General features: G+C 57.5%; 2 protein-coding genes across 3 annotated transcripts; both read left to right on the top strand.

The window, feature by feature from the left end:
* The first annotated feature begins 5,471 nt into the window (after positions 1 to 5,471).
* CSF3R (colony stimulating factor 3 receptor) lies at positions 5,472 to 12,842 on the top strand. Of its 2 annotated transcripts, none has more exons than XM_049820060.1 (16): positions 5,472 to 5,590; positions 6,499 to 6,594; positions 6,918 to 7,217; positions 7,571 to 7,694; positions 7,827 to 7,996; positions 8,770 to 8,924; positions 9,115 to 9,205; positions 9,322 to 9,404; positions 9,531 to 9,744; positions 10,014 to 10,202; positions 10,456 to 10,557; positions 10,891 to 11,037; positions 11,254 to 11,394; positions 11,542 to 11,632; positions 11,865 to 11,946; positions 12,153 to 12,842. In XM_049820060.1, the coding sequence occupies exons 2-16, from the start codon at positions 6,525 to 6,527 to the stop codon at positions 12,660 to 12,662; spliced, it is 2,469 nt and encodes an 822-aa protein (XP_049676017.1). In that variant the 5' UTR covers positions 5,472 to 5,590; positions 6,499 to 6,524; the 3' UTR covers positions 12,663 to 12,842. The 2 variants fall into 2 exon arrangements, with proteins under 2 accessions (XP_049676017.1, XP_049676015.1); XM_049820058.1 differs by having other exon boundaries at positions 5,473 to 5,590; positions 9,052 to 9,205.
* A 108-nt stretch (positions 12,843 to 12,950) lies between these two features.
* Positions 12,951 to 20,888, top strand: MRPS15 (mitochondrial ribosomal protein S15). The gene is made up of 8 exons (XM_049820065.1): positions 12,951 to 13,150; positions 14,279 to 14,341; positions 15,167 to 15,242; positions 16,660 to 16,708; positions 17,509 to 17,593; positions 18,500 to 18,558; positions 19,795 to 19,986; positions 20,709 to 20,888. The coding sequence occupies exons 1-8, from the start codon at positions 13,054 to 13,056 to the stop codon at positions 20,826 to 20,828; spliced, it is 741 nt and encodes a 246-aa protein (XP_049676022.1). The 5' UTR covers positions 12,951 to 13,053; the 3' UTR covers positions 20,829 to 20,888.
* The last annotated feature ends 855 nt before the right edge of the window (positions 20,889 to 21,743 follow it).

The following is a 21,743-nucleotide window of genomic DNA, read 5'->3' on the forward strand; positions in this document are numbered from 1 at the left end:
CACCGGGCAGAGCGCTGGCAGCTGCTGGAAAGCACAGCGTGAGCCTTGGAGATTTTTCCCAGGCTCCAGCTTGCCGCAGGACCATTGCAGGTGCCTGTAGCATCCCCGGAGCTGCCTCGGCTGCTGCATTCAGGGCAGCACGACAACCCGTGGGATGCCCACGGCACCGCAGAGGTGTCCCTGGAGAAGTGCCCTTCCCGAGCCTGGGGAGGCAGTTCCATCCAGCAGCCCGGTGCACGGACCGGTGGTGGAGCCCCCAGCTTGCTGACTCCTTGGGGCCAGCACCCTCCGCTGAGTCCCCGTGGGAAAAGAGGTAGAAGGAAGCAAACCAAAGGGAGAAAAAAACCAGAGGTCTGAAGGGAGAGCAGCCCGGCATCGCCTCCGACTCCCTCCACTGCAGCTCACAGCAGAGTAGATTGAAGGGGAAAGACCTTAATCCATCTTGTCAGAAAAGCCTAGCGAAATTAATTGGAATTTGCAGAAAACAAGCCAGCCCAGGCGTGTGACAACAGCGGCAGAGGTGACGTCCCTGGCATGCTGCTCCTGGGATAAGGCCTGCCCTGCAGCAGGGATGGGGGTCCCCTGCCTGGTCTGTAGCTTTGGGCTCTGCCCCCATGCCCGGAGCACTTGGACACGGTGACTCGGGCAGCGTGGGGCTCAGCCCCGCGCAGCCGTCCCGGCAGGCTGCACGGCATGCCACGGTGCCAGGGGCTCGCCGGCGGGGACGGTCTGGGCACCCCGACCCCTCAGTCCCCTCTCACAGGACACAAACGTGGCCGTTTTTCAGGAGCCGGAGGAGCTGTGTCATTCCTGACCCGCGTGGACACAGTCGGGGTTTGTGAGTTTGAGCATGTTTCATTTGTCGCTCCTGTCGGCTGAGGAAAAAGCCAGCAGCAGGAGAGAGACAAATCAAATTACAAGCCAGCTAATGAAAATAATGGGGAATAAAGCACTTTTGGAGGCTGCTTGGTTGGATTCCTATTTCCGTGTGTCACTGGATTTAAATCGGTGATGTTTATAGCCCTCAAGAAGCAGTCATTTAATTGCCCTTTATGATTAGCTGCAACTCAATTGACCATGAATTTCCTGCTCTTGCAGACCTGAGCCTTCGGCAGATGAGAGGTGACCGGCTCCGAGCCGGGCTCCAGCCCCGCGGCTGCTCCCACCCCCGTTGCCGGAGCACCCAAAGCTCTCCTGGCCCTTGCAGCTTGTTCCAGGGTAAAACGGATGGGGGATGCTGAGGGTCCTCCTGCAGAGCGCAGCCGAGATGGTGTATTTATATAGCGGGAGCAAGCAGGGGATCTGTTGGGAGGGTTTTGCCCTGTTTCCATGCAATGGTGCAGCCACTCCAACAGCGAGCGGCTGTCAGCGCCTGCCTGGGCTAACGCCTCCGTTTGCAACTATTGACTCTGAGTAAATAATCTCCAGATATATTTTTTTCTCCCGATAAAAGCTGATTTTCTCTATTATTGTTGGGGGTGTTTATTAGAGCAGAAAAATAATAGCGCTGTGCTTGCAGCCTGATTGCCGGGAAGTGCCAGAAGTCGGCCGTGCATCCCTGGTAGCTGGGATCAAACGTGCTGCTTGGCACCGTGGTCATGGTGGGATGGGGGGGGGGGGGGGGGAAGAAAAAACCCCCTGCCCAGCTGGTTTGATGAGGGGCAGCATCAAAGGGAAATTTCTTTTCAGCAATGGCAGAGGGAAAAGATGCTCCACGTGTCTGAGCTCTGGAGCATCTTGGCAAAAAGGAGTGGGAATTTCCAGGAGCATCAGGGGATGAGAGGCTGGCACGGGGCTCAGCCATCAGACACGGGGAGGTTCCTCTGCTGCAGACACTTGGGCAACAGAGCCAGTAATTTAGGGGCATGCAAGTTTTACATGGTCCCATGGAAGATCTCTCTCCCTCTCGCCCATTCACCCAAAGGACTGCTCTCCCGTGCTGGAGCTGCAGCCCTTTGGCATCCTTTTGGCCTCTTGCGGATTAGAGATGAATAATGGCAGGCAGCACAGGCAGCTCTCTGCCCCTCTCGCCCCATCCTCCCCCTCCCAGTGCCCACCAGGGACTCCCCAGGTTCCTGCAACATGGAAAATTAATCCTCCTGCCTCATTAATTACAGTAATGTGTCAGGAGCCTTGTTCAAGGTCAGCCTCTCAGATCCCTGTAATCAATTCTCTCCAATTTGCAGCCGCCTTGCTGGGGAGGAGCAGGGCGGCAGCGGGACGAGCACCCTGGGACGAGCACCCTGGGCATCCCCGGTGCTCGGGGGTTCGGTATTCCAGATCAGAGCCTGCGGACACAGGAGGGTCCCGGCTGCGTTCCCCTCCCCAGGGCGGCTGGCAGCCTGGACTCGCCGCATCCCCTCGCGTGCCCCTGTGCTGCCCAGCCGAGGGTCCCCCCTACCACCTCTGCCTGCCTGCAGGGTGGCTTGGCCAGGAGCCATCTGCTCCCTCCCCATTGCTGACAGCTGAACAAGGTGGTTGGTTTGAATTACTCACGTTGGGCAGCAATTAAACAGCTCTCCTCATCCATTAGAGACTGCAGCAGACTTTGCACTTAGATCTTGCATCTTACATGACCGGCAATATTTTATTTTTTTAGGGAATGAAAAGAAGAAAGGGAAAATCTCTTTGGGGAGGCTGGTTCTTGCTGACAGCTGAGCTGATACAAGCTGGTAATGTACTTTATTCTGCTTAATAGCAGTGATCCACCCAGCAGGGATTAAATCAGAGGTGCTGATAACACACGCCTGAGAAATGGAGGCAGCTGACAACCGCCCCAGCACTTAACATGGGGAGCGGTGGGAGAGCGGTGCTGGCCGGGGGGATTCTGCCGGCCCTGCTGTCCTGGCCCCCAGGAGGCCACGGCAGCAGCGGATGGCTCGTCGGCAGTGGGGCACATGGGGGTCCCCGCATCACGCTCAGAGCCTGGCGGGAGCTTCGGCAGCCGCGACGGGGAATGGAGCCGCTTCACGCCTCCCCTGTGATGGGATCTGCTCTGCCCTGGGGAGGCGGTGGCAGAGCCGGCGGTGGCAGAGCCGGCGGTGGCAGAGCCAGCGGTGCCTCCGTGCTGCGGTGCCGGGAAGGGTCCGGATCCATCCCTGTCTGTCGCCCCCAGTGCTAGCTGCGGATTGCGACTAGAGCTGCCTGAGGGGTCTGGCCATGCGGGTGGGCTGCTGCCCAGTGCCATCGGTCCCCTTCCCACGCACTGCAACCCAGGAAAAGCCCCACGGCCGCTTCCCCTTTCCACCTTCCCCTTTGCCAGGCGGCCCCGGGTGGGAGGGGGGTTCTTGCACCATGGACTGGGAGCCCGCTGCCCCGCCACTCACCCCAAAACGTGCCTTGTCCGGGCCACGGGCACCCACCCTTCCTCCAAACAGTGCTCCCCAGCCTGTCCCGCGCCATGGCCCCGTGCCACCGCCTGCCTCTGCACTGCCACAGCCTCATCCCATGGGACCCTCCATCACCCAGCCGGCTCTTGCACCCTGGCAGCCCCCCCCCGGCTTGTCTTCCTGCCCCAGCTCCTCCGGGACCCCTCCGCTGGGCTGGCCGGGACGTGCGGCTCTGGCTGTGGGTGCTCTGCCGGGATGGCACCCTGCCTCTTGTCCCCCCGTCCCATCCCAAGGATGGGATCTGTGGGTTTGTGAGAGTGACTCAGAGCCAAAGGGGAACCGAGAGCATCGTCATGGGGGCACGTCTGCTCCATCGCTGATCTCGGAAAGGGGCCGCTGCCCCGGGCACCACGCCGAAAGCCGTGCACCGACAGCTTGGCATGCTTGGAGCCTCCTTGGGGACAAATCCTTTCCTTGCAGAGCGTGGGGCGAGGCGAGCCGGAGGGCAGGCGTGCTCTGGGGTGGGCTGCACAGTCCCCTCGGCGCAGCAGGACGGGGGGTCCCACCGCACCGTACCCTGCGGTGGAGCCCCATCGGCTGCAGCGGGGGGGTCACGGGGAGGACAGCGCTTGTTTGTGTCCAGCTGGGTGCTTGCAGCTCTGCCTGCCCTCCGGTTCCCACGGAGATGCCCACGTCGCCATGGCTACCCATGGATATTCCTGGTAAACAGCCTGCAAGCCGCTCGCTTCCGTCCCAAAATACTGGGGGTTGCTACACCCCCGGGGAAATGTTGCAAGGGCAGCTCCCCTGCCCCAGGTCAGCGGCGGTGGGAATCGGCCCCGTGCCCCAGCCCTGCACAGCCCTGGTGAGCAGCTCTGGGCATGGGGCTGGGGCCCTGGGCAGAGGAAATTTGGGGGGAAAAAACATTTGCTCGGTCTGTCGGGGCTGCGAGGTGGCTGGCCGCAGCCCCCGGGCCATCTCCCTCCGGCCAGAAGCCCAGATCCATGGGAGGTGATGCTGGGAGCGCGTCTCCCCCAGGCTGCTCTCCCAATGGTCCCAGGCCCCCCCTGCCTCCCCGGGGATGCCAGGCTGGGGGGGGGGGGGGGGCTGCGCTGGCCTCGCAGTTGTTTGCAGCATGGCATTGCGAGAGCGCTGAGTAACGCGCCGCTGGAGGTGAAATGCGTGCTACAAATCCCGTAGTAAACAGCTGTTTGCACAACAGCCGCCTCCGTTGCAAAGGCTGCGAATGCGTCGCGGGTTGCGCAATCCCCTGTTTACCCCCATGCTCCGGTCTCGTCCCGCAGGACATGGGTTCCCCAGTGGGGGCTGTGATGGCAGCCCGGCGTGGGTGGGCAGAGCTGCCCAGCGTCCCAGCAGTGAGCCCCACTGGGGCAACTGGGCAGAGCCCTGGGCAATTTGCTGCTGGAAAAACCCAAGTTAATGGTTGGCCTGGGGAGGTACCAGTGGGAAGGTCGGGTCTCAGGTTGCCCTTGGGGCATCTCACGGGTCCCCGCGCTCTGGGGCAAGCTGGGCTGCGTGGTGGGAACATGGACAACGTGTGTCAAACGAGGCTTCGCAGGGCGGCTCTCCCCAGGGCCGGGCTTTAGGAAAGAGCCCAGGCTTGGCTGCAAGGGGCAGCGGTGCCGTCCCCGGGGACCGGGGTAGTAAGGCTGGCGTGCACATCCCAGGAGAGGGCTGAAGCTCGGAGGGACGAGGATGCAGGGATGAGCCCAGTCCCCCACAGTGAGCGCCCGGCAAGGATACTGGAGCAGACTGGGGGATGCGAGCTGCACCCAGGCGGCACCACGCTAGGTTTGCCTCCTGCCCTCTGTGTCCCATGTCCCCCAGCCCGTGTCCCCCTGCCCTGTCCCCCAGCTCAGCCCCGTGGTCCCAGGGGAGTCGCAGAAAGGACCCATCTGTGCCGCGTCCCGGCTGCGCCGCGTCCTGGCTGCTGGAGCAGGCAGGGTGGGAGGCGAGGCCGGGTGCTGCTCCCCGCTGCTGGATGTGTGCGTGCCGCTGGGCTTTCCTTCCTGCAGAGAGTGAGGCAGTCGCAGCCTTCAGGGAAGTGTTTTGCAATCACCTTCTTCAGAGAGTCACAGCAATTAACGGCACTGGTTTTGAGGAACTAACGGTGAAAGCAGCATGTTAGCAAACGGGCTGAGCACGGCGAGCTGCCGGGAGCCGGAGGCCGGCGCTCGGAGCAGGCAGTGAGCGGCAGCCGGACGGACCAGGCGTGGAGGAGAAGTAGAGATGGAGGCAAGGTAGGGATGGCGGTGAGGTAGGGATGGGTTGTGCAGCGCCCGGGTCTGGCTGAGCACCTTGTCTGTGGCTGCGCAGGCTGCTCCGCCGTGTCCCCTGCCTGGGACAGCCACATGTGCTGGGTGCTCGGGGGTGGCTGCTCCCCCATTTCCCACGCTCCAGTCCCTCATCTGCCTCTGGATGGCAGCTTGGGGAGGAGAGAGGAGCTGTGGGCACCCAGAGCTGGGCACAGGGTGGGCAGCCCCTCCTGGGGCAAGTGCCCGGCACCACCAAGGACATGGCCGGGACCAGCCGAGGGCAGAGGATGAGTCGGTGGCCGGGCAGGGGCAGAGGCAGCCGCCGCTCCCAGGGCCATTCCCAGCACCAGGCAAGGGGGTGACACAGGGGAGGGGGTGACGACACAGGGGAGGGGGTGCAGGCAGGACCCCACCGCTCTGGCCAGCCCCGCTGCGCTGCCGTCGTTCATTCGTTTCCCTCTTTCAGCTTATCAGCTCTGCCGCCCCAAGCCCCAGCGCTAACCCTCCCTGAAACCGCAAATCTCTGCCCACCAGAGGCTGAAGATACCTGAGATAAAATCAGCCGGTGCCTGCGGCCAGGCATGGGGCGTTGCACCCCAGGATCAGGGTGCGCGGGGCCGAGAGCCGGTGGCAGGCTGTGCCGGAGGGGCCCCCGCCAGATCACCTCACCGGTGCGCTTTTCCACGCCGGCACCTGCCGCAGCGTGGGCTGCCAAGCACGGGGGCGGAGGTGTCAGCGCTGCAGAAAGGCTTCGGGGGAGAGGCTGCGTCTGACGGCAAAAGGACATTTTGCTCCAGGAAGCGTCGGTGACGCTGGCAGCCATGGCTCCTCCAGCCCGCTTCGTCCCCAGCCCCTTCCCCACCCGCCAGGACAAGCCGCTCTCTCCGTTCCAGGTGATGCCAAAGCCACGCAGGAGACCATGGCCAGGCGCGGTGCCGGGACACCCTTCCTGCTGCGGCTCTCCCTGCTCCTGCTCCTCCGGCCAGGCGGTGAGTGGGACCGGTCCCGTCCCGCAGCCGTGTGCCCCGCGCCGCTCCCATGTACCCAGCGCCCGTCCCGACTGGCTGGGGCCGTGGCACGTAGGACCGCTGCGGGCGGGCAGGAGCGTCGGCGGCACGGCGGGCGCTGGCAGGATGGGGCCTGGCATGTGCCGGCAGGCTTGCCCAACGCCCGGCTCTTCCTCTCCAGCGGCTGGGGGGCCCGTCTAAGGGAAGAGGTGCTCGTCCCTCTGTCCTGCCTGGGCGCCGAGGAGCTGAGATGGCTTCGTCACGGCCGTGCCTTGGATGTGATGCGGTTTTTTTCCTGCCTGCAGGGACCCTGGGCTGTGCGTCGGTGGCCGTGGGCTCACCCGTTGTGCCCCTGGGTTCGGCCGTCACGGCGTCCTGCACCATCCGGAGCGAGCTGTGCCGCGGCTTGGAGCAGGGGAAGGTCCGGATTACCTGGATGCTGGACAACGAGCCCGTGGCCGGGAGCCAGCACCAGGGCCCAGAGGGCACGGAGGTGTCCAACCTCACCCTGCCCCAGTTCAACCGCACGCAGGCCAAGCTGTGGTGCTGGGTGGAGTGGAACGGGACCAAGCAGCGCATCGGCATGGCCGAGATCAGGGCGGGTTGTAAGTCTGCTGCCACCATGGGTCACCCGCGTGTGCGCTTCACAGACGTGCAACCTGGCACCGGGGTTTGCACATCTCCTCTCTGAGACACGTGTCTGCCCCGGCTGAGCCGGGCAAAACCGCTGGGGCAGGAGGAGCAGCCAGGGCTGATGGCTGATGGAGGCTGTTTTGGGGCTGTGCACAGCTACATCCCGGTGCACTGGTGCCCAGAGGGCAGGCTGCAGGGCAGGGGAGGTTTGGGGAGCGGCGGCGTGGCAGCGGGGCTCTGTGCAACCTGGCACGGAGGGGGCAGCAGCTCCTCCGCAGCTGGGATGGGCGCTTCGCTCAGGCTTTTCCGTGGCCACTCTCTCCAGACCCGCCTGCAAAGCCCTTCAACCTCAGCTGCATCCTGGACCTCAGCAATTACGGGCTGACGTGCCAGTGGGAGCAGGGAGCCAACAGCCACCTCCCCACCAGCGTCGCACTGAAGTGTGCCGGGTAAGCCTCGGGGGGTGATACGGTGTCTGGCGTGTGGCCACTTCTCCTGCCCCCCCCCCCCCCCCCCAATGACATGGCAAGCCTCATCCTCTGCCGGAGGGACCCCCGAGCCCACTCCTCTCGCTGCCGCAGAAGCAGAGCCCAGGCGGTGACAGGCTGCACCCCACAAGGCGGCCACAGCCGCTGCACGGTGCCACGCCGGCTGCTCCAGCTCTACCGGCAAATGGAGATCTGGGTGTCCGCCACAAATGCCCTCGGCACAACCGAGTCAGAGCATCTCTGCATCGACCCCATGGACGTCGGTGAGTGACAGCCAGAGCCGCCCACTTCTCGCGGAGGTCAGGGGCCAGGGAAGCTCATCAGCAGTGAGAGGGGTATTAGAGTGCCATTAAAGCACATTGGGCTTTTAGGTCATATTTTATGGGCAGGTTCCTATGATAAATGGCTTGCTGGGATGAATAGGTGCCAAAGCTGCATTACAGACTGAACAGCGTGTGCCAGTGGGTTATGAGCCATCAGTTGACCTGCTGCACTCTACAACTGTCTCCAGCAATTGATTACCCATTTATTCAGGAGGTCTATTAATAATATATCCAGCTCCTATAAACTATTTATAAAAGGAATCTTCCCAGATGGTGCGACTCATCCTCCCTGCTCTGGACCCACGGAAGGGCTGCCCATGAACCAGCTGAGCCCTCCCACGGCCGTGCTGGGCTCTTGCCCCAGGGCAGACCCAAAAGTGCGGCTTTCCTGGCCGTGTACCAGACCCCAGGTCTTGCGGGATCTGTTTTCCCAGCGTAGGCATTAACACCACCCAGAGCCCAGGCTGCAGAGCAATGCTGGCACTGTGCTCCCAAGCATCGCCCCGTGTCCTGGGCAGGGGCACACACCAGTCCCTGCCACAAGCCATTCTCTTAAATGTTTAGGGGTGGTTTCTCCCCATCCCTTGTCTTGGGCAGGCCAGCACTCTGGCTGCAGCTTGCAGCACTAACAAAAGCGGCCGCATGCGAGGCGGTGGCCCCACGCACTGCCTGCTGCAGCACCTCTCCAGCTCCCTCCTCTGCTCTTCCTCCAGCCAAGCTGGACCCCCCAGCCCTGCAGAGCATCCAGTCCATCCCCTTCCAGACCGACTGCATCGCCCTGGCCTGGGAAGTGACGCGGAGCAACGCACACATGGAGCTGCAGTGCGAGCTGCGCTACCGGGCACCAGAGGACTCTGCCTGGGCTGTGGTGAGTGCTGCCGGGGCAGCAGGACCGGGGAGGGTGAGCAAGCAGGAGCCAGGATCCTTCCCTCCGCTCCGAGCTCTGCCCTGCTCGAGGCGGGAGCCAGCACAGCCCTCGCTTCGGCTGCCACCAGGTCACTGGCATCGTTGGCCAGGCCGGCAACATGCAGCACTGTGGCTTCCTCTTCGGCACGCAGTACCGCTTCCAGATGCGGTGCCGGCGGAGCTCGGCACGGGGCTACTGGAGCGAGTGGAGCCCGGGCAGGAACTACACCACCCACGAGAAAGGTGGGTGCGGAGTCACTGGGGGGGGTCCCCTCTGCCTGGCCAGGCAGCACAGCCGCGGTGGCACGGCCACACGTATCACCCCTCTCAGCTCCCTGGCCACCTTTCTGCTGTTGCAGCCCCCACGGGGAAGCTGGATGCGTGGTGGAGCGCTCGGCCGGCCGGGGCAGGCAGGTGGCTGGAGGTGCAGCTGCGCTGGAAGGTGAGTACAGGTGGGCGGTGGGGGTGGGGGGGCTGCTGGGGCATCGCCCTGGGGACTGAGCATCCCTGTGGGGACCGAGCATCCCCACGGGGACCAAACATCCCCGCACACCCTGCCTGCGCCCAGGCACCACGGCCGCGGGAGGCGAACGGGCGAGTGCTGGGGTACTGCGTCACCCTGAGCCCCAGGAAGAGGGGCAGGGACCCCCCCACTGTCTGCAACACCACCCACACCCAGTGCAACTTCTCCGCGCCAGTGGGGACCAGGAGGGTCTATCTGTCAGCCTACAACGCTGCCGGCGAGTCGGCACCGACCGAGGTCATCCTCCTGGAGAGGAAAGGTGAGGACAGTGCAAACTTCCCACGGTCCGAAACCTCCACATGCCCCCCTGGGGCTCTGTACCCCCCCCCACCACCACCACCACCTCAGCAGCTCCACAAGCTCTCAAACTGGGTGCCGCTCCATTGCCCCACTGCGGGGGAGACACCTCCCTGGGTGTGCAACTGGGGGGCTCCCAAGCAGGGCAGGATCCAGGCTGGGGGGCACAGGGGGGCGATGCAGCAGGGATGCTCCCCTCTCCTGTCATCCTGGCTGGTTGTCCCCATGCAGGTCAGCCCCTGGCTGGGCTCCGGGCCGTGCCCAGGGGCGAGCGCAGCCTCTGGGTGCGCTGGGAGGCACCGCCAACCCCGGTGGCTGCCTACGTCCTGGAGTGGCAGCGGGTGTCCTCGGAGCCCGGTCGCTGCAGTGCCTGCTGGCAGATGGAGCGTGACGGGGCCACCACCGCAGTCCTCATCCGGGGTAAGCCGGGGGCTGCCGGGGGGGCCCTGCCCTCCTGGTCAGCTGGGTGGGGGATCTGGCACCCCTCCTGACTGCCCCAGGGCCAAATCCTGCCCCAAAAGCCCGCTCCACACCCTCCCTCCTTCCCCTGCACCCACTCCCGCGGTACGGCACAGGGCAAGCGGGCTGGTGCTGTGGGCAGGCACAGGGCAGCCAGGGGCTCTTGGCAGCCAGAGCCCCAAACCCCTGGCCCCCCCTCTGGTCTCTGTTGCAGACAGCATTGAGCCTTTCCAGCGGTACAACATCTCGGTGTACCCCCTCTATAAGGACGCCATAGGGGTGCCCGTCCACACCGCAGCCTACTCCAAGCAGAAGGGTACGTGTGCTCCCAGCAGCTGCCCTCGGGGCCCCGGCGGGCTCACCCTGCACCACCAAGCCTTTGCCTTTCAAAAAGGAGAGCCAGCCTTCCCACCATGCACCCCTAATTCAGGGGCTGTGCAGAAGAGCTCAGCCTGCTGGGCTGGATCTTGGCTCATCTCTAAAGGTGCTGTCAGCTGGACCGAGCCCCACGGGGGCACAGCACGGGGCAGGCCCTGACACCCACACCTCGGGAGTGGGACTTACCACTCAATGCGTCCCCCCTGCACGTCCCCCACCCCGAGACAGTGGCTCTGCACAGCGCCTGGACGCTTGTCCGGCTCTGTTTCAGCACCGTCCTACGCCCCGAAGCTCCACCTGAAGAGCATCAGCAAGTCTGACGCTGAGCTGTGCTGGGACCCAGTGCCAGTTGAGATGCAGAACGGCTTTATCACCAGCTACACCATCTTCTTGGCCAACAGCACCGCAGAAGTGTCCAGTGAGTCCTGCCGGCATCACCGCCAGCCCTGCCCTCCATCCCACCTCGATGTGTTGGGTGGGGACATCAGCAGACTCCATGCCCTCGTCAGAGAGGGTTGGGGCATGTGTGCAGGTCCCATATGGGACCCCCTGCCAGCAGAGACCCAAGGGGCTGTGCACGTGAGGGGCACCTGCCGAGCAGCCCCCGCTGTGCCAACAGCCCCCATTTCCCTAGGTGCCACCGTGAACCCCTCTCTCAGCTCCTTTGTCATCCGGAAGCTGAAGCCATCAACCCTGTACAAAGTGCACATCATGGCATCCACGGCCGCCGGCAGCACCAATGGCACCAGCCTGACCCTGGTGACCATGGTGCTAGGTGAGGGGGTGCAGCCACCTGGAGGGGGGTGTGGGGACAGGAGGGGACCCGCAGACCCCAGGTCCTGCCCCAGCCTCACGGCACAGCATGGCTGGAGGCATCTCACTGTGGTTCCCTCTCTGACCCTCTCCCCTGCCCGCTTTCCAGACGACATCGAAATCCAGTTCCTCTTCCTGACCCTGGGGCTGATCTTTGTCTTGCTTATACTTCTGCTCATCTGCTTCCAGAAGAATGGGCGGTGAGTTCTGAGAGCCATCGTGGGCTGGACCAGCCCTGCACTGGGCTGGGCTGCCCTGGGAGTCCCTGTCCCCAGAGGCTGCGGTGGCCCTGGCCGCAGCCCGGCTGCTGGAGGGACGGGACGGATGTGGGGAGCGGCAGCGTCCCGCTGCAAGCTTGGCGGGAGCAAGGCCAGCCCCAAGGCTGCCGGTTTCACGGCCCCTCGCTGAGTCCCCTCATCCTGTGACCACCAGGGTGAAGCAGCAGTTCTGGCCCAGCGTCCCCGACCCCGCCAACAGCAGCCTGGGCAAGTGGGTGCCGGCAGAGCTCCAGCAGGTGAGAGCTGGATGGCTGCACCCCGCAGTCCCCCGCTCCCCACCCAGGCACCGCTCGGCATGGAGGGCACGGCACCCGGGGCGCGAGGTCATGCTGGGATGGGGAGCCGGGGTGCAGGGAGCTTCCCTCCCGCGGTGCTGGGAAGAGGGGGGCAGAGGAGGGGCTGCACCCTGCAAACAGGCCGTGACTCCATGCCATTTCTCCAGGAGCCTCTGCAGCTCCCCGGCGTGAGGGAGCCTGGCCTGGCGACCATTTCTACCGTCGCAGTGCTCGAAAGGGCGGCGGGGAAGCAGCCGTCCCCCTGGGGCAAGGAGCCCTCCGCCGAAACTGCCGGCACCTTCCCCACCGTGCCCCAGCCCTACGTGCGGCAGGAGGGACCCGGCACACCGGGCCGCGGCCGGGCGGCAGCGGAGCCGTGCCAGGGCCTCGGCGGGAGCAGGGAGACCGTCCAGTACGCACAGGTGGTGGGCGACGGGTACAAGGGCCAGCAGCACGCCCCGCCTCGCCTCTACCTGCGCTCCAACTCCACTCAGCCCCTGCTCCTCGACCCCAGCCCCAGCCCCAAGCCCTACGAGAACCTGTGGTTCCACGGGGCCCCCCCTCACGGCTGCCCCGGGGACGGGGGTTGCTCCGAGGAACTGCCCGCCACCTTCCCTCTGCTGCAGGGCCTCCGCATCGGCGGGGCCGAGGAGCTCCACGACTGCCGGGCGTTTTAGTGCCGGGGACCGGGGCAGCAGTAACGGGCCCAGCCCCGGGGCCTGCGGGTGGCCTGGGCCGGGCCTAGGCCTAGGGGCACCCTCCACAACGAGGGGCCCGGCTCCCTCCGCTGGTGCTGTGTGCGTCCCCTCCCGCCCCTCCTGTCCCCTCTCGCAATAAACAGGGACGTGCTGAAAACGGCCCGGGACGCCTCTGCGGCGGAGACGAGCCCGGGGCGATCGGTGATGGTGGCTGGGGGGGGGACACGACGGAGCGTGATGGCGGCGGGAGGGGGCGCTCCGCCCATCGACGCGCTCGGCGCTCGGCCCTTTCTCCCGCCCTCGGTGCTCGGTCCGCCGCGCCTGGGCAAGATGGCGGCGCCCGTGGCAGCCGGGCTGTGAGCGGAGGGCTATGCTGGCGCTGCGGACGGTGCTAGGCCGCTGCCTGGCGGGGCCGGTCCGCGGCGGGGCCGCCGTCCTGGGGAGCGCCCGCGGCGGCGACGGGGCCGGTGAGGCGCTCGGGGAGCTCGGCCGCACTAAACAGGCAGCTGGGAGGGAGGGTGGAAGGGGAAGCGGGGGCCCGGCGAAGGAAGAGGAGGCCGGGGCGGGCGGCCTGGGGTCGGGGGTGGCCTGGGGCGGCGCTGAGAGGGGACGGGGGCTCGGTGCCCCTGGGGGGGACGACATGGGGCCCTGCTGGGGAGGCAGGGCGCGGGCAGGACCCCGGGGTGTCCCTCAAGGTAGCGGGGTAGGGCGGGGGGCTGCCCGCGGACCCTGTGCATGGCGGGGACCGGCTGGGGCCGCTCCCGGGCCGGAGATCTGCTGTGAGCCGGGCCAAGGATGCGGGCTGGAGCCCTGGCCTGGTTTCTGCAGGCGCCGTTACCGCATGGTAAGCGTGGGACGGGGCACCGAGGCCTGCGCTCGACGCCTGTGCCGACAGCCTGTGCGCGGTTCTGGTGCCTCGCGGACCCAGAGCAGAGCTCGCCTGCTTCTCGGACGGTTCCGTTTGCAGGCGGGTACGTGGACTGGCAAAGCCTGTACCTGAAGACATGTTTGAGGCACGGGTGAATAATCTGACGCAGCTATCGATTCTGGTAGCAGGGGCCTCGAAAGAGCGGTTGGAGGAGCTTGTTCTTGAAAGGTCAAAGAACGGCTCAGTTCAGGCTAGCTGATGAATATTCTCATCTGTACTAAGCTGTGCCAGTCAAAGGTTGTCTCTTGGTCTCACTGCCTCTGCGCCCTGGCACTGGGATAGTCCAGAGCAGCCCATCTAACTCACACGTGAAATTACTTGAATTAGTTCATCAGTTTAAACCCTCTAAATGAACACAGTTCAGCTGGGGAGCCCTCGCGCTCTCTGCTCAGTGTCTGTAATCTCTTCCTGCTGCCCTGTTCTGCTCACCTTTTGGGTTCTGATCACTCCGAAGCAGCACAGCTTTGCCTATTTATTTCAGCACCTGCATAAGAACCACGCTGAACTGTTCCACGCTCCTTTGGGACAAAAGACCTGGCAAGCCACTGATCACCTTGGAGTCTAAGTACTCTGACCAGCTTTCTAGTACAGACTGAGCAGTATTTAATGTGTACAAAGCTAAAAAAGTGCACACAAGTCTGATAAATCTTTGTTTTCTTCTATCAAGCTTGCAGTCCCTTTATTCAGACAGCCAGATGTTATGCCAGACCTGTGAGAAGAAAAAGAAAAGGTACGTTGGGATTAATGGGACCACGTGGCAAAACGTTCTACTGTTGACATTATCAGAGTTGTACCCTAATGCTGCAGGAAAGGAGGGTATTTGGAGAAGTTAGTGGTTTTCACTTTAAAGATGCAGAGCTCATCACGAGAAGAGAGAGAAAATATAATCCCTGTTACAGGATTCTGCAATCCTGCAGCTTCTTGATGCGTAATTACAAGGGTGAGGGAGCCAGACTCTTCTTGGTAGCACCAAACGATATAATGAGGGGCAGTGGTCCCAAATAGCAGCTCAGAGATGTTCCAGCTGGATACAAAAGGAAAAGAGATTCACTGGGAAGACAGTGCAGTGTGGGGACACGCTTCACAGAGGGGCTGTGGAATATCCTCAGGGGTTTTCAAGGCTTTGCTAGACAAAGAAATGATGATGGTCCCACTTTAAAGGGGAGATTGGACTAGAAACTTCATAAGGTCCCTTTGTAAACTTTTTTGTGGTTTTGTGGTTCTAGAAATAATTCCTTGCAAGCTCAAAAGTTACCCAGAAAATTCAGCAGTTCATGAATGTGTGGGAAATTAGCAATTGTCATCAGCAAGAGATCAGTGATCTTGGTAGACTATACGACATGTTGTAAATCCAGAGTGCTGAAGGCAAGAGACTGGACCCAATTTTATTCACTCAGTTCTTGCCATCTCAGCTTCATCTCTTAAGTTCTTCCTTCTTGTTTGGGGCGTACAGTCTACTTTCTTTGCAACTTGTTTCCTCTGATCTAGTTTGCAAGCATGTTCAGAGCTCTGACTTTGTACTGCTCTTCCTCAAATGTTAATCTTCTCTTTGTAGACATCCCCAGCCATTTGGATGATCTTCCTCCCACAATGTTGAAGAAAGATTATGCCAATGTCCCAATAATAAATAGGTATGATACAGGGAAAGGGAATGACTATTCTCTTCAGAGATTTTTGTCTCACACACATACAACCACAGTAGGTGGAAGCTGTCACCTGCTCAGTAAGTAATTAATGCTCTGTGGTCACTGGTGTGCAATTTAGCACAAAAATTGCAAAGTCATTTTGAAAGTCAAATTTGCAAAAGCAGTCACTGATTAGGGTTATGTCAGGGTTTGGTCTACTTAATGTAAGATTAAGTGCTTTTTGCCCACATCTGTGGGCTTTGTAATCCACAGAAAAAAGAAATAAACTTGAAATACTAAAAATAATCTTCTTAGAAATAATCTGTGCCTGTCTTGAACTCAGGTGCTAGACAATGTGTAGTTAAACAACTCAAAATGAATGACTGCTGCTGAAATTTGGACCTGGAGTTCAGCATTTTTGTGCTTTGAACTGCTTATGTGTGGTGCATGGAGAGCCCCCAGTGGCATAACTGAGACTTTCACAGATCTTTGAAGGAGCCAGTCTTAAAATTAATAATTTTGTCATTGTGCACTTACTTGGGGGTTAATCTGCAGCACCCTATTTGCACATAATGTTTTTGGAATTTATAAGACTTCATCATCATTTGAAATAACTGTGCTTCCCACAGCAGTAAAACTACTTGATGCTTCTGTAATCTCAGCCATGATTTTTCTTAGGAACTGTCCTGGTTTCAGCTGGGATAGAGTTAACTATCTTCCTAGTAGCTGGTACAGTGCTATGTTTTGAGTTCAGCATGCGAAGAATGTTGATAACACTGATGTTTTCAGTTGTTGCTCAGTATTGTTTAGACTATAGTCAAGGATTTTTCAGCTTCTCATGGCCAGCCAGGGCACAAGAAGTTGGCACAGGACACAACCAAGGCACCTGACCCAAACTGGCCAACGGTGTATTCCATACCATGTGACGTCCCATCTAGTTTAGGAACTGGGAAGTGGGGGGGGGCAGGGAATCGTTGCTCGGGGACTGGCGGGGTGTCGGTCGGCGGGTGGTGAGCTATTGCCCTGTGCATCATTTGTACATTCCAATCCTTTTATTACTACTGTTGTCATTTTATTAGTGTTATCATTATCATTATAATTTCTTCTTTTCTGCTCTATTAAATCGTTCTTATCTCAACCCAGAAGTTTTACCTTTTTTCCCCGAGTTCCTCCCCCATCCCACTGGATGGGGGAAGTGAGTGAACGGCTGCGTGGTACTTAGTTGCTGGCTGGAGTTAAACCACGACAGGAACGCAAGAAACAGTTTATGGCTGACAGGTTTGGGAGGGGAGGAGAGTTGCTGTAAATTTGTAGAGTAAATTAAAGTTGAGAAAAGTTAATATGTTCTGAAAACCTAACCTGATTTTTGTTATTAAATATACTTCGTTTCTAGCTTATAAACTAATCTGAAATCTCCTTGCAGTGTTGACGATGTAGTGAAAAGACTGTTGTCACTGGAAATGGCAAGCCAGGTTAGTTCCATTCTACTTGCATAAAAAAACTCAGAAGATTTAGTGAGCACATTTGTGTAAGACTGGTCTATATTGTTAAATGCCCTTCCCTTACTTTATTTTTAAGTGTTGCTTTATGACTGCAAATCCGGGGCTATTAAATATATGAGAGTGATAAGTCTTGTGTGCTCTTAAAATTTATCATGCAGTCTTCTTTATGATAATAATTGCATACTAGAACAAGAGAAGAAAATATTAGGCAATCACAGGGGAGATGAGCTGTGTTATGTTACTGCTGACAGTTGGCCTGTGTTCTAGAAAGTCATACACTGGACAGCAGATGTTCTCCAAATTACTTTGTTTTCTGGGCATACAAAAAGTAAAAGTAAGCAAATCATAGGGTAGCACAAAGATCTTATGATTTCTCGCTGCTTACCACTTAAGCTTAAAACAATGCGAAAAGTAAAGGCTGCTGCCATGTGAGATCAGCTTCGGTTCTCTCTCCTATTCATGAGAGCAGCGGGGCTTCTTCAACACCCATCTGTAATCTTGGGATGAAGGGTGTGCCTGGACTCTTGGTTTGAACAGTGGTGATTCTGTGTTCTGCTGAGATCTTTTTGTGCTGCTTCACTGCTGAAGTCTGAGCACTGTCCTGCAAGCAGCAGGTCCTTTTTTGCAGCGCTGCTTACACATTTTGTGATGGACACTGAGTAAAGCTGTTAATTACAAAGCCTTTATCTGGGCATTTGGGAAGAGAGCTGGACTGTCTTAGACCTTTAGTGTTCCTGAGAAAGTGAAAAGCTCTTTTCTGTTATCCACAGAAGGAGAAGATGAAGATAAAGACACAGCAGCTGGTGGAAAAGGTCAGGAGGTCTCCCAATGACAATGGCTCCTTTGAGGTGCAAGGTAAGTTAAAAAAGTAGAAGGATACTGTTGGCAGCTGGTATATCTCAGCTTTTATTCAGCTATTCCCACCCCAGCCCTTCAAGTTTCCTGTATCAGGAGCATCTCCTTCAGGAGAGCACCCGAGAGGCAGGTAGCCCACAGTATGCCCTGGAGGACCCGTTGAGGGTTTGGGAACGTTGCAGAGGCAGCGCATGCACTTGCTGGCAGATGTCTGCTAGGGTGCTTTCCAAATTCCTACTCCATATCCACCCTCCAAAGGTAGCATGTGCATTATTCTGCTTGAAGTGCTTATGTGACATGAAGCATTACACTGCATTCATCACCAAAATGAACTACTAGATTTAGCCATGGAACCCAGATTTCCCTCTGCATCGGAGAGCTCTGGCTGAAGCACAGTGTAGGCCAGATGAAGGCCATGCTGACATTGACCAAGATGCACTCCTTTATCAGCAGTAAAGACCTTCAGTTTCTCAGGATGCCACCAGTACCTTTCTGCAAAGCCTGAAATCACAAAGAGCTGGCTGCTGCTCTTAGAAAGAACCTCTTAATTTGTCTCTCTTCCTCCAAAGCTTAAACCAAGTGAAGTGAAATGAATGTAAAGTCACCAGTAATTAAGTGAGTGCAAGAGGTATTTTACAAATAAATTCATACGATCTATTATTAACATTTTAAGCTCTAATTAAGCAGCTTCATAATAGTCATAGTTCTGACTCGGGTTATGTAGGTTGTATTTTGTGGTTTGTTTTGCACTTACTCAGAGGGCCGTGTGGTAATATTTGCTGTGGTGCAGTGGGTACCCATAAGAACAGCAGTCCTCAGCTGGCAGTTTGAAGGGAATGCAGATGATACTGTCTCACCCTGGAAAGCTGCCGCTCTCACATGGCTTCTTATGTCTGTTCTTTATAGTTGCTATATTGACTGCCAAGATACGCACTTACGAGGAACATTTGCAGAGGCATCCCAAGGTAACTATCAGTAATCTGAGCCCACACATCTGAGACAGCAGCTGTTCAGGTTGTTCTCTCAGTTTAGAACAAAAGGATTTTAATTCTGGGGATTATGGCTTTCCTAAGAAGGTTTATAAAATAGTTATAACTGTTCGTGGTGAGTCTGGGAAACTGCTGGCTCAGTCACAGCTACATTCTCACCGACTGAAATGTGGAGTGTGTTCTTTTTTGTTACTGGATTGGTGGAAATGGCTGAGCAGATACCTTTGAACGGAGTTTAGCTAAATTTATCCTAGCTGCAGCTGTGGCTTCACCACTTAGTTTTCAATGTAATTAATGTTACCTCTTCAGCAGCTGCATTCTCTCTTTGTTCTGCCTATGGAAATGTTGAGCGAACAGGACTGTGTTAATGTCGTAATGACCACTTTCCTACCTAAACCTACCTGGGTTCAGAGCCCAAATTTGAAACATCACAACTATGAGTTTATGAACAAGAAATATTAAAGATTCTTTATGCAGTGCAAAAGGTGGGAAATGGATTAATCAACTGCATTTGAAAAAAATGCATAATTATTTGTTAATCATAAAAGCTTGAAGGGTAAAACAGAAAAGAATTCACGTTTTAGAAGAAGCCAGAAGTTGTACCAAATGTTTCAGCAGAAGAGACTTTTTGAAATTACTTGGATGAAGCCTTGTTTTTACACAAATTGCTTGTATAGGGTAGGGAAATTTCTCCCATAGGAGATTGCCCTGAATGGCACGGCTCAAGCTACACATATTCTCTTCCAAAGAACAACCCAAACGGTCAGATAGAGCCAAGTCACATTTGATTTTCACATTATATTTCTGGAAAAACAAAGGTAAATGCTTCTGTGTTATTTCTGGAAGAATATATTTCAGGAGAAGCAAGAGTTTTTAGCTAGTAGACCTTCACTACAGCCTCTGCCTTCAAGCTGTTGCAGCTTTTGCCACCGCCTGAAACTGCATACAAATTGAAAACAGTCTTCAGGGTTGGGGGAGGAAGGTGCAGACGCAGAATGAAGAAAGCAATTTAAGTGAAAAGTAAATTAAGTCTTCTTGGATCTCCTTGCAGTGACCTAATGTGCTTGCAGTATCTGCCAAGAAAAGTTGTTCTAAGATACTGTCCTTAACCTGATTGTTTCCTTTCAGCCATAATCTGGTCTATTCTAAGTAATTTATTGGAATGGAAGTATAATCTGTCTGCAATCTAGTGAACAGCTAAGTCTTTTGCAGGATAAAAGAAACCGTCGGTGCATGCTGATGGCTATAGATTGCCGGAAGAAACTACTTGCATATCTTCGCCGTGTCCGCTATGATGCCTTTGAAAACACCTGCAAGCAGTTGAATATCCAGTACACTCTACCCCCTCTCCACCGCAGAAGGATCACCAAGCGCTGGCTTGTGAAGAAGGCTTTCTGCCGCAAGGTATGGAGCAATCTGGAGAGAGCGCCACGTAGCTGGAGTAGAAAAAAAATCTCTTTATAGAAGGGCACAATTAAGACAGTTAGAAAAGACTGATAGGTAAATCCTTTTAATCCATGCTTTGAATTTGAGGAGACAGTGATAATGTCTGTAGAGAAATGCATAAGCTCAGCAAAGAGCTCCATGAAAGACAGTTGTGTAGTGGGCAGTGACACGCGTGCTGTGCTTGAGAACTTCAGAGTGTGCTACTAGTTTGCTCAGAAATGTATGATTCAAACCAGCTTTTTTTCAAAGCCTGGTATGGGGACTAATATGTGAGACAAAGTTGATGACAGCTTTGGAACAGAAATGTGGGTATGCCCACTGTCTACTCTCATTTGCGCTCAGTACGTTGGTGTAACTGCTGTGTGCAGTCAGTATAACCGAGCAGAACCAAAAAGCTAGACATGCCTTCAGTCTCTAAATACTAAATTTCAGTCCAATGCAAGTATAACCAAAAGACTGGGTAGCTGTAACGGAATACCTCCAAATGGTACCCTGAAAACAGGGCTGTCTGGAGTCCCGGAGGAAGCACAGGGGAAGGAGTTGATCTTGCTGCGCAGCGTGCCTCCTGGCCTCTGCTGCAGGAACTTGGATCTGTGCTGCGTGCAGCAGTGAGGAGCTCTGCTCAGCAGCAGGCAGCTTTGTCTCTCCCCTTCTCTCACCTCCTTATGCTCCTCCCGCAGGTTTTTGAGGAGGTGCGGAAGCTGAAAGCACCAGAGAGGCTAAAGCAGAGAAGAGAGTGGCAAGCAAGAGCGAGAGCTGCAAAGGAGAAACAGGCGCAGTGCGAGGGGACGCCTGTGTAGCGGCACGTTGAGGCTGACGCAGCCAGTCACTAACAATAAATAACTACCTAAAGACCTAAAGCCTCTTTGCTTACGTGCGTCCGTGATCTGTGCTGTGGTGAGCACCCGGAAAAGTGCAATGAGTGGTTTAAGCGTTTTAGAAGTTTATTTTAAGGCTGATGGCGCTGGACTGAGCTGTGAGCAGTTCAATCCATGTGAGAGGAGTACCTGGGCGGACTCCCCCATCGCCCCATAGCAGGGAAGGCAGGCACGTTCAAGTGAGAACACCCCCAGGATGTTCAAGCAAGAACACCTCCAAGCGGTGCCTGTCTCCTGTCATCGCGCAGTGAGCCTGTAGGATTGCGCTGTCAAAGAGCATTGACCCAGCAGCTCGCAGCATTCGGCAGGGATTTGGGCAGTGGGCTGACAAATGAGGAGAGAGAACGAGGCAAAACGCTGCTTGTTTGGAAACAAAGCAGCCCTGACAGTCGCTCAGAATGCCATTCCTTCTCGCAGGAAAACGCAGGTTGATAGGGAGCTCTGCAGCTATGGAAATCGTGCTGACAATCAAGTCTAATTTCCCAGTGGAGTTGCGCGTTTACATTGCTTCTCTGGCACTCACTCGTCCCTCTGTCATTCTCAAACTCGGTGGTTTTGTGTGTTACGCCAAAACCACCACTGATGGTGACTGAAGGAGAATTACCAGCCCGACGGCAGTGGCGCCTGTCGGCCGACCTTCTGCGCCTTTCAACAACGCCTCCCCGGGTTCCTCTTGACCGTGGCGCGTGCGGTTGTCCTGCAGGGCTCCGGGCAGCACCGAGCTCCTCTTTGTTGCCTTGATGTTATTTTAATCATTTCCTTACCCGTTCTTTGTTTGTTTGTTTGTTTTCCCCGAGGCCGCCGTTGGGGAATGGGCCCGGCGCCTGACAGGGGCCT

This window comes from Accipiter gentilis, chromosome 17, assembly GCF_929443795.1.
Source record: "Accipiter gentilis chromosome 17, bAccGen1.1, whole genome shotgun sequence".
Taxonomy (NCBI): Eukaryota; Metazoa; Chordata; class Aves; order Accipitriformes; family Accipitridae; genus Astur; species Astur gentilis.

Excerpts from the sequence above, each read along its gene's own strand:
- CSF3R (XM_049820058.1), top strand. The coding sequence starts at position 6,525 with ATGGCCAGGCGCGGTGCCGGGACACCCTTCCTGCTGCGGCTCTCCCTG. Across the intron at positions 7,218-7,570 it reads GGCCGAGATCAGGGCGGGTT|ACCCGCCTGCAAAGCCCTTC; the intron begins GTAAGTCTGCTG and ends CACTCTCTCCAG. Across the intron at positions 11,038-11,253 it reads CAGCACCGCAGAAGTGTCCA|GTGCCACCGTGAACCCCTCT; the intron begins GTGAGTCCTGCC and ends CCATTTCCCTAG.
- MRPS15 (XM_049820065.1), top strand. The coding sequence starts at position 13,054 with ATGCTGGCGCTGCGGACGGTGCTAGGCCGCTGCCTGGCGGGGCCGGTC. Across the intron at positions 13,151-14,278 it reads CCGCGGCGGCGACGGGGCCG|CTTGCAGTCCCTTTATTCAG; the intron begins GTGAGGCGCTCG and ends TCTTCTATCAAG. Across the intron at positions 14,342-15,166 it reads TGTGAGAAGAAAAAGAAAAG|ACATCCCCAGCCATTTGGAT; the intron begins GTACGTTGGGAT and ends TTCTCTTTGTAG.